General features: G+C 35.1%; 1 protein-coding gene across 2 annotated transcripts; it reads left to right on the top strand.

Annotated features, from left to right (window-relative positions):
• Positions 1 to 1,903: 1,903 nt before the first annotated feature.
• On the top strand, positions 1,904 to 12,423 carry LOC125818270 (protein kinase dsk1-like). 2 transcript variants are annotated; one of them, XM_049497816.1, is made up of 5 exons: positions 1,904 to 2,249; positions 6,491 to 7,471; positions 11,419 to 11,466; positions 11,583 to 12,008; positions 12,371 to 12,423. In XM_049497816.1, exons 1-4 carry the CDS (start codon positions 2,040 to 2,042, stop codon positions 11,997 to 11,999), a joined length of 1,656 nt encoding a protein of 551 aa, XP_049353773.1. In that variant the 5' UTR covers positions 1,904 to 2,039; the 3' UTR covers positions 12,000 to 12,008; positions 12,371 to 12,423. The 2 variants fall into 2 exon arrangements, with proteins under 2 accessions (XP_049353773.1, XP_049353772.1); XM_049497815.1 differs by lacking the exon at positions 12,371 to 12,423 and having other exon boundaries at positions 11,583 to 12,243.
• Positions 12,424 to 12,783: the final 360 nt, after the last annotated feature.

The raw sequence follows: 12,783 nt of genomic DNA, 5'->3' as shown, positions 1-12,783 counted from the left end.
GCGGACCCATCCTTACCCAAGGATGTCAACCGGCACTCCTTTGTCGGAAAATTACATTGTATATAGAGGTTAAATTTTAGTTTAATAAATATATATATAAGTATTGACACCTCTTCACACAAAATAAATTGTGTTTGACATTGCTATTGAAAAACACCTTAATTTTAAAGCATTAGTCTAATAATTAAGACATTGCAAAAATTTCTTGATGTCATGGGTACTAGTCCTACTAGCACTAGCCTCATAATTATATTAATTTTACTATAACCAACACCCCTTAATGACAATTCTGAAGCTGCTACTGATTTAAGTAACATGACTATTTTAAGTTAGTTGTCATATGTCTTATATAATTCAACATCTATAAGACAAACTTGTTTCTAATTATCTTTATGAATGTACGTGTTTGATAAAACAAAAGCCATTTAATGATAAGTGAAAATTATTTTCCGAGTTAGATTATTTTCATCTTCTTTATCTCCTTCAAGCTGAGCAATGAACAATTTTTTAGCAAGATCCCTTGAGGAAGACCTCCCATTATTCAATTTCTTAATCGTTGAAAAGGTAGTGACCACCAAGAAGGATGTTTACATAACAGCTAAAACAATTGTCTTTCATACTCCACCAAGTAATAAAAACACCACAAGACCATGAAAAGGAAAGAAAAAGAAAAACATAAAGAGTTGACATATTGGCCATGATATGGTTTTTTGAAATTACAACTATTTTTTTTTCTTTCTATGAGGTGTCCGATACTTGTATTGAAGCTTTACTATTTCAAATTAACATTGTGAAGGGTCCAGGAGGAAAATACAATTATATATCCTCATTAACAAATTAATATTTACAGACTTTTTTCAAATCAACTTGTGCATAATTTATCTATTTTATCAGATATTTTTTATCTTTCACTACTACAAATATCGATTAATTCTATCAATCACGTTATATATGGAAAGTAAAATAGAATATAAGGTTGGAGATGCACTAAGCAGGTTAAGTGACCAGCTATTTTAGTCTTAAGCAATTAAATGGACCATAGAGGTTATTATAGCCTATCTAAATAGCAATATTCTCTAATTTGAGCCTAGCTTGCACAATTTTTAAACGAGTCATTAGGTCAATGACTTATTTTCTTATATACTCTTTTCTTATCTCACTAAGACCCTAACAAGGGCGACTCCGTACCCAAAGAGGCTCGAACCCGAGATCTCTTGGTTAAGGATGAAGGAGTACTTAGCACTTCACCATAATCTTTGTTGACTTTCTTATATTTTATCACTATGAAAATTTACTTAAATATACACACAGTCACACACCTCCTTTTTAGAGACTCAATATTTTTATTGTTGTTTGTCCACCAATGTCTTAAAAATATGAGAGTTATCTAACGTTAGTTAAACACTAATGGTTTACTTTAGAATTGCACAAGGTTATATGTGAAATGAATCTAATGATATTATTCGCTTTAAATTTAGGTCCATACATCTTAAATCGTGTTAATAAGAATTAAGACCTGTTTTTTTATATTCCTAGCATTTTCTCTAATGTTTATTTCATAGATACAAAATTTACCTCACTATTTAAACGTGCTCTAATGTTAATTCAAAAATAAAAAAAATTGATTTCATATTCAATTATCTTATCAAAAGTATACTCACCAATAATAAAATACAGAATCCCAAGGGCCACAGCTGAGAGCCGACGTCGTTTTCACCAGTATTCATTTGCCTTTATTTTCCCGGCAACACAACAAAAAAAAAACAAACAAACTCATTTCATCCAAGTGAGAGGGAAAAATAAAATAAAAATTACTTAGACATTTTTTTTTTTAATTTTCACCAATAAACAACACCAAACGCTCTTTTTTCTTCCCTCAAATTAAATTATATAAAAAAATTCCTCCTAATTTCTTCCCTCTCTTCTCCAGAATCTTCTTCTACTACTACTACTACTACTACTACGGCTAGGGTTTTCATTTCTTCGTTGTAGCTCGCCGGTAGCGATTTGTCGGAGTACGGTGGTTGTTGGATCTGCCGATGGCGGAAGAGGAGGAGAGGAACGGCGGTGATCGGAGTGAGACAAGTGACTACACATCGGAGGATGAAGGTACTGAAGATTACAGGCGTGGAGGTTATCACGCTGTTCGAATGGGAGATACATTCAAACAAGGACGATATGTAGTGCAGAGTAAGCTTGGTTGGGGACATTTCTCCACTGTTTGGCTCGCTTGGGATACGCAAAAATCTGTGAGTATTTCTACACTATCTGCTTCGCATTCTTCATGATATCTATTACTCTGCGATAACTGTAGGATTTGCTTGTTTTGTTTAGCAACCTACTGTTTACTGTTAACAGATTTTGGATTTTGAATTTTTGTGATTTTGGTGTTTGAATTTTTCAATGTTTGCGTGTGAGAGAGGAGATACTTCGATATAGTAATTGTTGTCTGTTTGCAATTTCTATGTACTTTTATGCTGCAATTGTTGTATTATTTGTTGGTTTTGTTTAGCAACTTTTTGTTTACTAGCATAACAGTTTTTGCATCTTTGGAGTTGTCAGTTTGGTGTTTGATTTTTCCATGCTAGAGTGTGTGTGTGAGAGAGGATAAACTTTGATGTAGTACTTGTTATCTGTTCACAGTTTCAATATATTAATTATGATGCAATTGTTGTATTATTTGTTCGTTTTATTTAGCAACTTATGGTTTACTAATATAACAATTTTTGCATTTTTGGACTTGTGAGTTTGGTGTTTCAGTTTTTCTCTGTTTGCGTGCATGTGTATGAGAGAGGAGATACCTCGATATATTACTTGTTATCTGTTCTCATTTTTTATACAACTGTGATGCTACAGTTGTTGTACTAGTATTTATTGTTCGGTTTAGTAATTTATGGTTTATTTTAGCAACTTCCACATTTGTGAGTATTTTTTTTGAGATTGGTAACTGTTTCTTTTTCTTTAAATAAGTACATGTGTTGTACTGAAAATCATATTTACATAATGAACTCTAAAAGCATTGTTCTATCCCTATAATGAGTCTAAAACATCAATGATTGAGACACTGTTATTAGAGTAGATCTAATGACACCAAAAACACAAAGTTAGAATATAATTTAGTTTTACTTGCTGCATATTACTCTGCCTGTTCTCAAAAACTCTAAGATTTATCTCTTTTCAGATAGTCCACCAAATTGTAGCAGAAATGATTCTCCAATTGCTTCTGTTCTTTGCTTGTAATCCTGCATCTTCCCAACTGTATAAGGCCTCTGCAATTCTACCAAGCATGACCCATGAGATGTTTTTGAGCCTTAGGAATAGACTCCACAATTGGCCTGCACTGGATGAACAAGTGATTGACTGTTTCTGCAGTTTCCCCACGGAAAAAACATCTAGAGCATAGTGTAATCCCCCTCTTCATCAAATTCTCCTGTGTCAACACAACATCCTTAGCCAGTAACCACACAAAACAACCACTTTGTGTGGGGATCTTGGCCTTCCAAATGTGTTTTCAGACCATTTGGGTACCTGCACAATTGGGTGGTTCAACTTCCTATCTGCTGCACTTACTTTAAAGTCCTTTTACAGTTCCCTAACCACTGCAATCTGTCCTGCCCCGTCTCCAAGCCACTAAATTATTCAATGACGCTGAAGAATTATGTAACTCTTGGAATTTCCCAATCATTGAGGTGCCTTCTAAATATAATATTTCACCCATGAGGCGTCCATAGTTCAAATATTGTACTTTGCAGTTGAAGAACCAGAGTGTATATATCTGGGAGAAGTGTCTCTAGATTTCCTGCTTCATGCCAATCCTCCTTCCGGAATCTAGTTTTAGCGCCATCTACCACTTTAATCTTGGTGTTTGGTTTGAATTCATCCCATAGTGATTGGATGGATTTCCATAAACTAACACCATCGGGAGTGGTAACTTTCTTTGTCACCCATTTGTCACTTTCTTCATATTTTGCTTTTATGACTGAGTCCCATAAATTTTGATTATCGTTGGAATACCTCCAAAGCCACTTCATTCTCAAAGCATTGCTTTGATTCTTTAGGTTCTTCATTCCTACACCCCATTGTTTTGGACGTCAAAAGGCGACAAGGGTCTGCCTCGCCACGGCGCTCGCCTTTTTTAATTAAGGCGCCAATTAATACTAAAAATTTAAAATTTTAATTGCATATATAAATATCCAAAATCTTAATAGCAATAACATATAGTAGCAAATATTTCAAATAAAAAACTAATAGTAGATACTAAAAGTCTAGAATTTGAATGACTCAATAATTCATAAGACAATTGACAAGCAATAATAGAACTCTAAAAGTCTATTCTTCTTCAAGATTATCCAAATCTTGAAAATCAACATCCTCTTGATCATGATTATATTGCTCCTCATCTTCTTGCTCCTCAGATTCTTCATCAATTAGTGTCCTAGTCCTACTTGAACTTGTAGATGTAGATGTAGTTTGCACTTGTCAAGTGCTCTTGATATGCAGAATTTAATGCATTGTCTCCATTTAAGATCAAAATCCATCTTCTCTAGCATACTTGTAAGAAAATCCAAGTTGACATGGTCATATGTTTTCTCAATATCTAATTTGCATAAAATGCCTGGTTTTTTCAAACTTGACCGGGAATCTATAGCTTCATTAGCTATTAGAACAAGATCCATGATCTGCCTACCCTTAATAAAAGCTAACTGTTATGAGTTAACAAGTTTGGACATCACCCTTTATAGCCTTTCAGTGAGCACTTCTGAGAGAATTTCATAGATGTTGCCTGTCAAACTGATAGGTCTAAAGTTTCTTAGTTCTTCAGCACCTTTTTCTTTGGAATCAGGGCTATGGAGGTAGCATTGAAACTTCTTTCAAACCTCCTTTGGTCATAGAAATGCTGACAAGTCTTCATGATATCACTCTTGACCACTTCCCAACATTTGATGTAGGACCCCAATGTAAAGCCATCTGGTCTTGGTGCTTTATCCACTGCACATTGCTTTAAACTTCTCGAAACCTCCTCCTCATCAAAATTTCTTTCTAGGTCATCCATTATCCCTCCTCTTGTCCCACTTGCCTCCAAACATGCCATTTTGACCCATCTATCCCCCCAAATCTGCCTTACCAACTCAGTGATATCCTCCTGTAATTTGGTTTATTGTAGACAAATGATGTCAGCTTACCAGTCCCCCATAATGTTCTTCGATTACCCTCCTCTTTCCAGCCCCCCTGTGAGTATTTATAAACTTACCTGTTCACATTTTTGATATACTTATTATGCTGCAATTACTGTAGTATTTGCTTGTTTTATTTAGCAACTGATAGTTTACTGTAACAATTTTTGCATCTTGGACTTGTGATTTTTGTGATTTTGTTTCTTCTGTTTGTGTGTGTGTGAGAGAGAGAGGAAATACTTCGATAACTTGCTATCTGTTCGACATAGATGTGATGCTGCAGTTGTTGTACTAGTATTTATTGTTAGGTTTAACAATTTATGGTTTAAGTTAGCAACTTCCGCATAACATTACCAGTTTCAAAAAAAAAAGTTAGCAACTTCCGCATCTGTGAGTATTTCTAAACTATCTGTTCGCGTTTTGTATATATACTTAATATGCTGCAGTTGTTCTAGTGTTTGTTCGTTTTATTTAGCAAAGTATTGTTTACTAGTATAATGATTTTTTTGGTATATGGACTTGTGTATGTAGTGTTTGAGTTTTTCTCTTCTTGTGTGTGTGAGAGAGAGGAGATACTTCGATATAGTACTTGTTATCTGTTTGCATTTCCTACGTATTTATTATGCTGCATTTGTTCTTTTTATTTTGCAACATATTGTTTACTAGTATAATAGTATTTTTGTATATGGACTTGCGTATATAGTGTTTTGAGTTTTTCTCTGTCCACGTGTGTGAGAGAGGTGATACTTCGATATAGTACTTGTTGTCTGTTTGCATTTTCTATATACTTATTATGCTGCATTTGTTCATTTTATTTAGTAACCTAATGGTTACTAGTATATCAATCTTTTTTGTATATGGACTTGTGTATGTAGTGTTTGAGTTTTTCTCTGTCTGCGAGTGTGTGTGAGAGAGAGGAGATACTTGATATAGTACTTATTATCTGTTCATATATTCTATATACTTATTATGCTGCATTTGTTCTAGTATTATTGTTTTATTTAGCAATGAATTGTTTACTAGTATAACAATTTTTTGTATATAGACTTATGTATGTAGTGTTTGAGTTTCCTCTGTCTGCGTGTGTGTGATAGAGGATATACTTTGATTCAGTACTTGTTATCTGTTCTTATTTTTGACGGAGATATGATGCTACAGTTATTCTAGTGGTTATTGTTTGGTGTGGCAACTTATGGTTTATTATAGCAATTATTGTAGTGTTTATGGTTCTTATGAGTTCTCTGCGATTTTTGCAAAAATTTCTTTGAAATGTGGATTGTCTTAGCTAATTGTTGGTTATGTCTTGTGAGGAATAGAGGTATGTTGCTCTAAAAGTTCAAAAGAGTGCTCAGCATTATACAGAAGCGGCTATGGATGAGATTACCATATTAAAGCAGATTGCAGAGGGAGATCCAGATGATGAGAAGTGTGTGGTGAAGCTATTGGATCACTTTAAGCATTCCGGGCCCAATGGCCAGCATGTTTGTATGGTATTCGAGTACTTGGGAGATAATCTTTTGACTCTAATTAAGTACTCAGACTATCGAGGGCTATCAATTCACAAGGTTAAAGAAATTTGCTTCCATATCTTAGTGGGTTTGGATTATTTACATCGTCAGCTTTCTATTATTCACACAGACTTGAAGCCAGAAAATATTTTGCTTTTATCAATGATTGATCAAAGTAAAGATCCAACAAAGTCAGACGCTCCCCTTATTCTTCCTACGAGTAAAAGTAAAATTCTCTCTGAATCTGGGGCTTCCAAGGAAGTAAAGGTTTATAATGGTGACCTGACTAAGAACCAGAAAAAGAAAATTCGGAAAAAGGCTAAGCGAGCAGCTCAAAGATATACAGACAAGGAAGCTTCTGAGGAAACTGAACAAGATAATGAAGCCAGTAGTCCTGAAAGGTCTAATTCTGATGAGAAACCTAATAAAGACTCAGTTGAAGGAAAGACTAATACTAAAGCAAGTGAAAATGGCTCAACAACAGACGGAGCAAGGGATGGACAGCAGAGAACTCAAAGACCTAAAAGAGGCAGTCGATCCATGAGGCAGAAACTATTGACTGATGTGGACCTTACGTGCAAATTAGTTGACTTCGGCAATGCATGCTGGACGTATAAACAGTTCACAAGTGATATCCAGACAAGACAGTATAGATGTCCTGAGGTTATCCTAGGATCTAAATATTCTACTTCAGCTGATCTTTGGTCCTTTGCTTGCATTTGCTTTGAGCTTGCCACTGGTGATGTTCTTTTTGATCCACACAGTGGTGACAACTATGACAGGGACGAGGTATAGCAACTCTACTTTCAATAGTTTAACCACTTAGATGCAAGCATGTGTAGATCTTTATTTTAGAAGTTAAATTATTATTTGATTTCATTATTTTCTTAATTAATGAATTAAGTTCAAGGAAAGGAATCGTATTGACAAGATGTATGTTCCGTATTGACAAGATATATGTTCCGTTCTGCATTTGGGTTTTGTAGACTTGATGTGTACATGTGACCTATTTTTGGGTGCTCACCTGCTCATTCTTCTAAAACATTGATTTAAAAACAATACCTCTTCAATGGGATATAACTTCAGCTGTGGTAAAGGGGAGGGTCTTTATCCCTGATGATGACTGGTACCACGGGAAGGGAAGTAAAGACACAATGACTTGATTTTATCTGCCAACTTGTGTGGTGTCACAATCAATCAGCTAATCAATCCAGTGTTGCCAAGGCAAACTGGAAGTGCATGTAAGCCTTAAAGTGAGGCTCAACATAGACTTGGTGCTTCAGTGTCTTAGGCGGAGTGCTCTTGCGAAACTGCTAAGAGGATGAGGTGTAGATCTTTCCAAAAACATAGCAACCAGCTATTTTCAAATTAGATTATTTTACAAGGTCATCTTGAGAAAAAGCAATAGTGAACAACACACAGAGTTGCAAAATGATATATTAATTGTTAATTATACTTTTTGGATATATATATTGCTTATTAGGTATTAGGATATTAGAAATTTACAAAAGAAAGCTAGACATTTGATTTGAATTAGAAACTTAGTTGCAACTTTGCAGATGATACAGAAATTTAATATGGTATTTGAACAGTACTGATGTAGTTTTACTTCATTGCAGTTAGTCAATTCATCTAGCCATATAATTCTTGTTTTCGTGTGTAAGCATATTTCTTTCTATTTAAACCTCATATTTTAATTATGCTTGCACTTAAAATGCATTTGTGTCTTTTGCGCTTTACACCTTTGACAATACTGAATCAGACAATTATTAAGTCTCAGTCCCAAACCAGTTGGATCAGCAATATTACCTTTTTTTGGTTTGTGCAATTTGTAAATAGCTTGGGATTGGTATTGCTCTATTGTAAATAGGTGTCTTTCAAAGCCTTTACCCCCCAAAAAGAGAATGTTTGTCTTTTGTGTCTAAGAAGGGGTTCTCTATCTTATCCCTACTCAGACCTAAAGTAAGAGTAACAACAAAAAAAACTTATCCAACAGTTGGGCACTGTCTATGTGGATCATTTGCTTCTATCCTGTTCGACTCTTAGCTATGTTTAAGTTGATACCTAGAAAGTATGAATCTTTTGGGACTACTTTTTTCTATGTTATTCTTAGTCTATCTCATCCGATTGTAGCTCCTTCAATTACCATAGTGTTGCACCTATGAGTTGGTGCATTTGGAGATATAGGTAGGATATGATGAAACTATCTTGTGTGATTTCCCTAGTTTTATACTTTGTGTGTGCTACTTCTAGCTTGTATTCAATATTGTAGATGTCATATCAGTTTTAACATTCAACATTTCTATGACACTCATCTTGGGAACTGTTAGAACATGAATAGGTCTATACAATCTTATTAGAATAGGAATAGGATTACACAACCCTATTAGAATATGAATAGGTTCATACAATCCTATTTAGAATAGGAATAGGAATACAAATAGGAATAGGAATAGTAAATAGTATCCTACTTGGTAAATGATTGTATTCTAGTGTCTATAAATAGGGTCTCAATGTAATAATGTAAACAACAACTCTAATATTCTTCTCTATTTTTCACATGGTATTAGAGCCTCTACAATCTTGGTAAACAATCAAAGAGCTTCCGCTGGCGGCTATTATCCATATATGCCGCTCGTCCGGCCAATGATTATGTTAGCAAACGTTGGGTCACTGTGTATCTTTCTGGTGACTATTTTCTCATATCTAATTTGTGTAGCACCGTGCCATCATTCCAGTGACTACTTTCTTATATCTAATTTGTGTAGCACCGTGCCATCATTCCGATGACTACTTTTTCATATTTAATTTGTGTAGCACCGTGCCATCATTTTGGTGACTACTTTTTCATATATAATTTGTATAGCACCGTGCCAACCTTTCGGTGACTACCTTTTTTTGCATATCTGATGTGCGTAGCATCGTGCATCTCTCCGGACTACTTTTCATAATTAATTTGTGTAGTACCGTGAATTTTTCCGAACTATTTTCTCATATCTGAGTTGCATAGCATCATGTGTCTTTTCAGTGACTCCTCAGATTTGATTTGCATAGTTCCATTTGTCTTTCCGGTGACTCCTCAAATTTGATTTGCGTAGGGTTGTGCCATCATTCCAACCCCACCCGTATAATTTTACTTTTTTAGTAGGGTCGTGCCATCATTCCGACCTTACCCATATTATTTCTCTTTTTCAATGGGGTTGTTCCATCAATTCAAACTATCCTATATAATTTCTATTTTCTAGTTAAGTCGTGACATCATTCCGACCCTATCCATATAATTTTATTTCTTAGATTGTGACCACTTTTAGCCATCAAATCTAATACTCCGGCATATGAGCATGTTTCGGCCAGTTTTTTGGTGACTTTTAATATCAACTCATCTATTGATCCAAACATGATCCATATACTTTATACTAGATTTTGAGTACTTTGTTGCTCAGGGGGAGTTTAGTAGCCTTGTATATCGATTATGTGAGTCACTCTATGGTTTGAAACAATCTTTGTAAGTTCGGTTTGGAAATTTCAACACTATAATTTTAGTAATTTTATCACTCTGTGCTTATCGGCATTATGCATCAAATTCAGTATTTTATGATAAGATTAAGCACATTGAGATTGACTGGCATTATGCATCAAATCCAGTATTTAATGAGAAGACAAGCACATTGAAATTGACTGTCAATTTTGTGAAGTCGACTGATCAACTTGCAGATATCTCACCAAGCCACTCATTGGTCCTCGTATTGATTACATATGTAAACAAGCTAGGTACATGAATTGTATGCACTAGCTTGAGGGGGAGTGTTAGAACATGAATAGGTTTATACAATCCTATTAGAATAGGAATAGGATTACACAACCCTATTAGAATAGGAATAGGTTCATACATTCCTATTTAGAATAGGAATAGGAATAGGAAATAGTATCCTACTTGGTAAATGATTGTATTCTAGGGTTTATAAATAGGGTCTCAATGTAATAATGTAAACAACAACTCAATAATATTCTTCTCCTCTATTTCTCACAGGAAATTCATGCTCCTCCATCTTTACTTACATTTCTCTTTAACCAAAATGTTGTAAATGTCCTCAACTTTAAATAATAACTAACAGAATAACCTTTACCTTCTCTTATGCACCCACCTTGCTAATTGTCCTTTTCACTCCAACAAATATTGTTGCAGTAGATAGTGTAGAAGGATCTTTCTATGGTGACTAAATTATTAGCTTGTTGTGCAGTAAGAATTTGGGAACATGAAACCTAAAATGGAGAAATTCGGAATGCATTCGTAGTTTCAATTGGTTACTTTAGTACTCTCCTATTAATATTATGCTTCCTAGATGTCATTATTGTATATTATTGACTATCATATTTCTGAGGCTTGCCTGAATAGATTGTTGGAACTTGGAAGTACAAGCTAAGCTATTAGTCTTCTAGGATCTTTTAATTGATTATTTAGTTGAGTTTTGTGGATGGTGAAGCAGTCACTTTCTTAGTGAATCACAGTATTCTTTCATCTGTTTTAGATTAATGCCAACATTTACATGTCACTCTCATGCATTGAGTCTTGTAACTGACATTCACATGATTACATGTAAGTTGGTACAAGACCAGCTCATTTTTAGTTTTTGGTTGTTTTTGTTCATTGAGATATTTTAAATAATTTTGTAGTTTAATGCCGTCAATTGCTGGTTCAGTTCAATGATATTTTCTTTGTTCCCCTTTCTGCACAGGATCACTTGGCCCTTATGATGGAGCTTCTTGGAATGATGCCACGCAAGGTGATTTTTGATTTCTGGTTAATATCTTTCTTGTTGAATGAAAAAAAGGAAAAGAAAAGTAGGAGAGCGAATCTTGTCATTCAAAAATGCAGAAGTGATCTTAAGTTTATATGCAGATTGCCTTAGGTGGGCGTTATTCGCGAGAGCTCTTCAACCGAAGTGGAGACTTGAGACATATCAGACGATTGCGGTTCTGGCCTATGAATAAAGTGCTTAGGGAAAAGTATGAGTTCAGTGAACAAGATGCTCATGACCTGGCTGACTTCCTTGTTCCAATACTTGATTTTGTGCCTGAGAAAAGACCTACTGCAGCTCAATGTCTCAGTCATCCGTGGATCACTGGACGCCCTCGGGATCTTTCTCCTTCTAAAACTAATTCTACATTCCAAGCAACGGAAAAAGGTGGCTCAGAGGAGAAGAGGGAGAAAGATGAGAGGGAGGCAATGGAAGCTGGAGTAGGCAACATTGTGATTGATGGAACCGCAAAGCCAGTCAAAGTTTCTCAATCCGTAAACCTAGCAAAACAGAGTTGATTGATTCAGGTTGTGGTCTTTTTTCCCCATCTTGATCTAACCATTATTTGACGCTTATGACAAGTTAGACCATGGGGTACTTCTGGTTCCCTGTATACCTTTTTCGTTTGCCTCTTCATTCTTTCGAGATAATCACTGTTGTATCGTTGTTGAAGCATTATAAGATTTTGAGTACAACCTGTATCAGTGAGTATCACAGTATTCTTTGCGGAAGTTGGATATCCTGTCCTTTCTTTTTGCCTTATTGACGATGTTTTGTATCTTTCATTGCTTGTATTGTAGAAAGTTGGCCGTGTGTTTCTGTTGATTTGTGCACATACGATGTTAGTGGGCAGATTTTCTGGTTGATACAGCTGATGGTCTTTTTTCAGGTGAAAGCAGGGCTGTTACAATTCAAAAACAAGTGCGGTAACTACCAGCAGAATTATCTCGTTGCTTATGAGTTGTTCGGCTAACTGGTTGTGCAGTAGCAAGAATTCTTCTTGCTGATTGAAATTTCCTGTTACATTCCATTGCCGCATATTTCTGTTATATAAATTGTTAGTGCCCTGCATGATCATATTTCGGGAGAACAAGACGAGAATTACAGACCACGTATATAACATAAAGATAAAATCCAAAGGGGTTATAAAATCAAATATCAATACATAAGTTGGTTATTGTCCACACTTGGCTAAGAAAGAAGATGTGATAATTCAAATAATTATGGAAACTCTTCTCAAAGGGTACCCCTGTTCAACTTACTCACCACAAGCATATACTGTGTTTACAAAAGTACAATCAA

The sequence above is a fragment of the Solanum verrucosum genome, unplaced genomic scaffold (assembly GCF_900185275.1).
Source record: "Solanum verrucosum unplaced genomic scaffold, falcon-dt-bn FXZP01000253.1, whole genome shotgun sequence".
In the NCBI taxonomy this organism is placed as follows: domain Eukaryota; kingdom Viridiplantae; phylum Streptophyta; class Magnoliopsida; order Solanales; family Solanaceae; genus Solanum; species Solanum verrucosum.
This window is presented reverse-complemented; position numbering and strand designations above follow the sequence as displayed.

Bases quoted from the DNA above. Each gene is read 5' to 3' on its own strand.
- LOC125818270 (XM_049497816.1), top strand. From the start codon at position 2,040: ATGGCGGAAGAGGAGGAGAGGAACGGCGGTGATCGGAGTGAGACAAGT. The intron at 2,250-6,490 runs GTGAGTATTTCT...TGTGAGGAATAG, and splicing joins CTTGGGATACGCAAAAATCT to AGGTATGTTGCTCTAAAAGT. The intron at 7,472-11,418 runs GTATAGCAACTC...CTTTCTGCACAG, and splicing joins ACAACTATGACAGGGACGAG to GATCACTTGGCCCTTATGAT.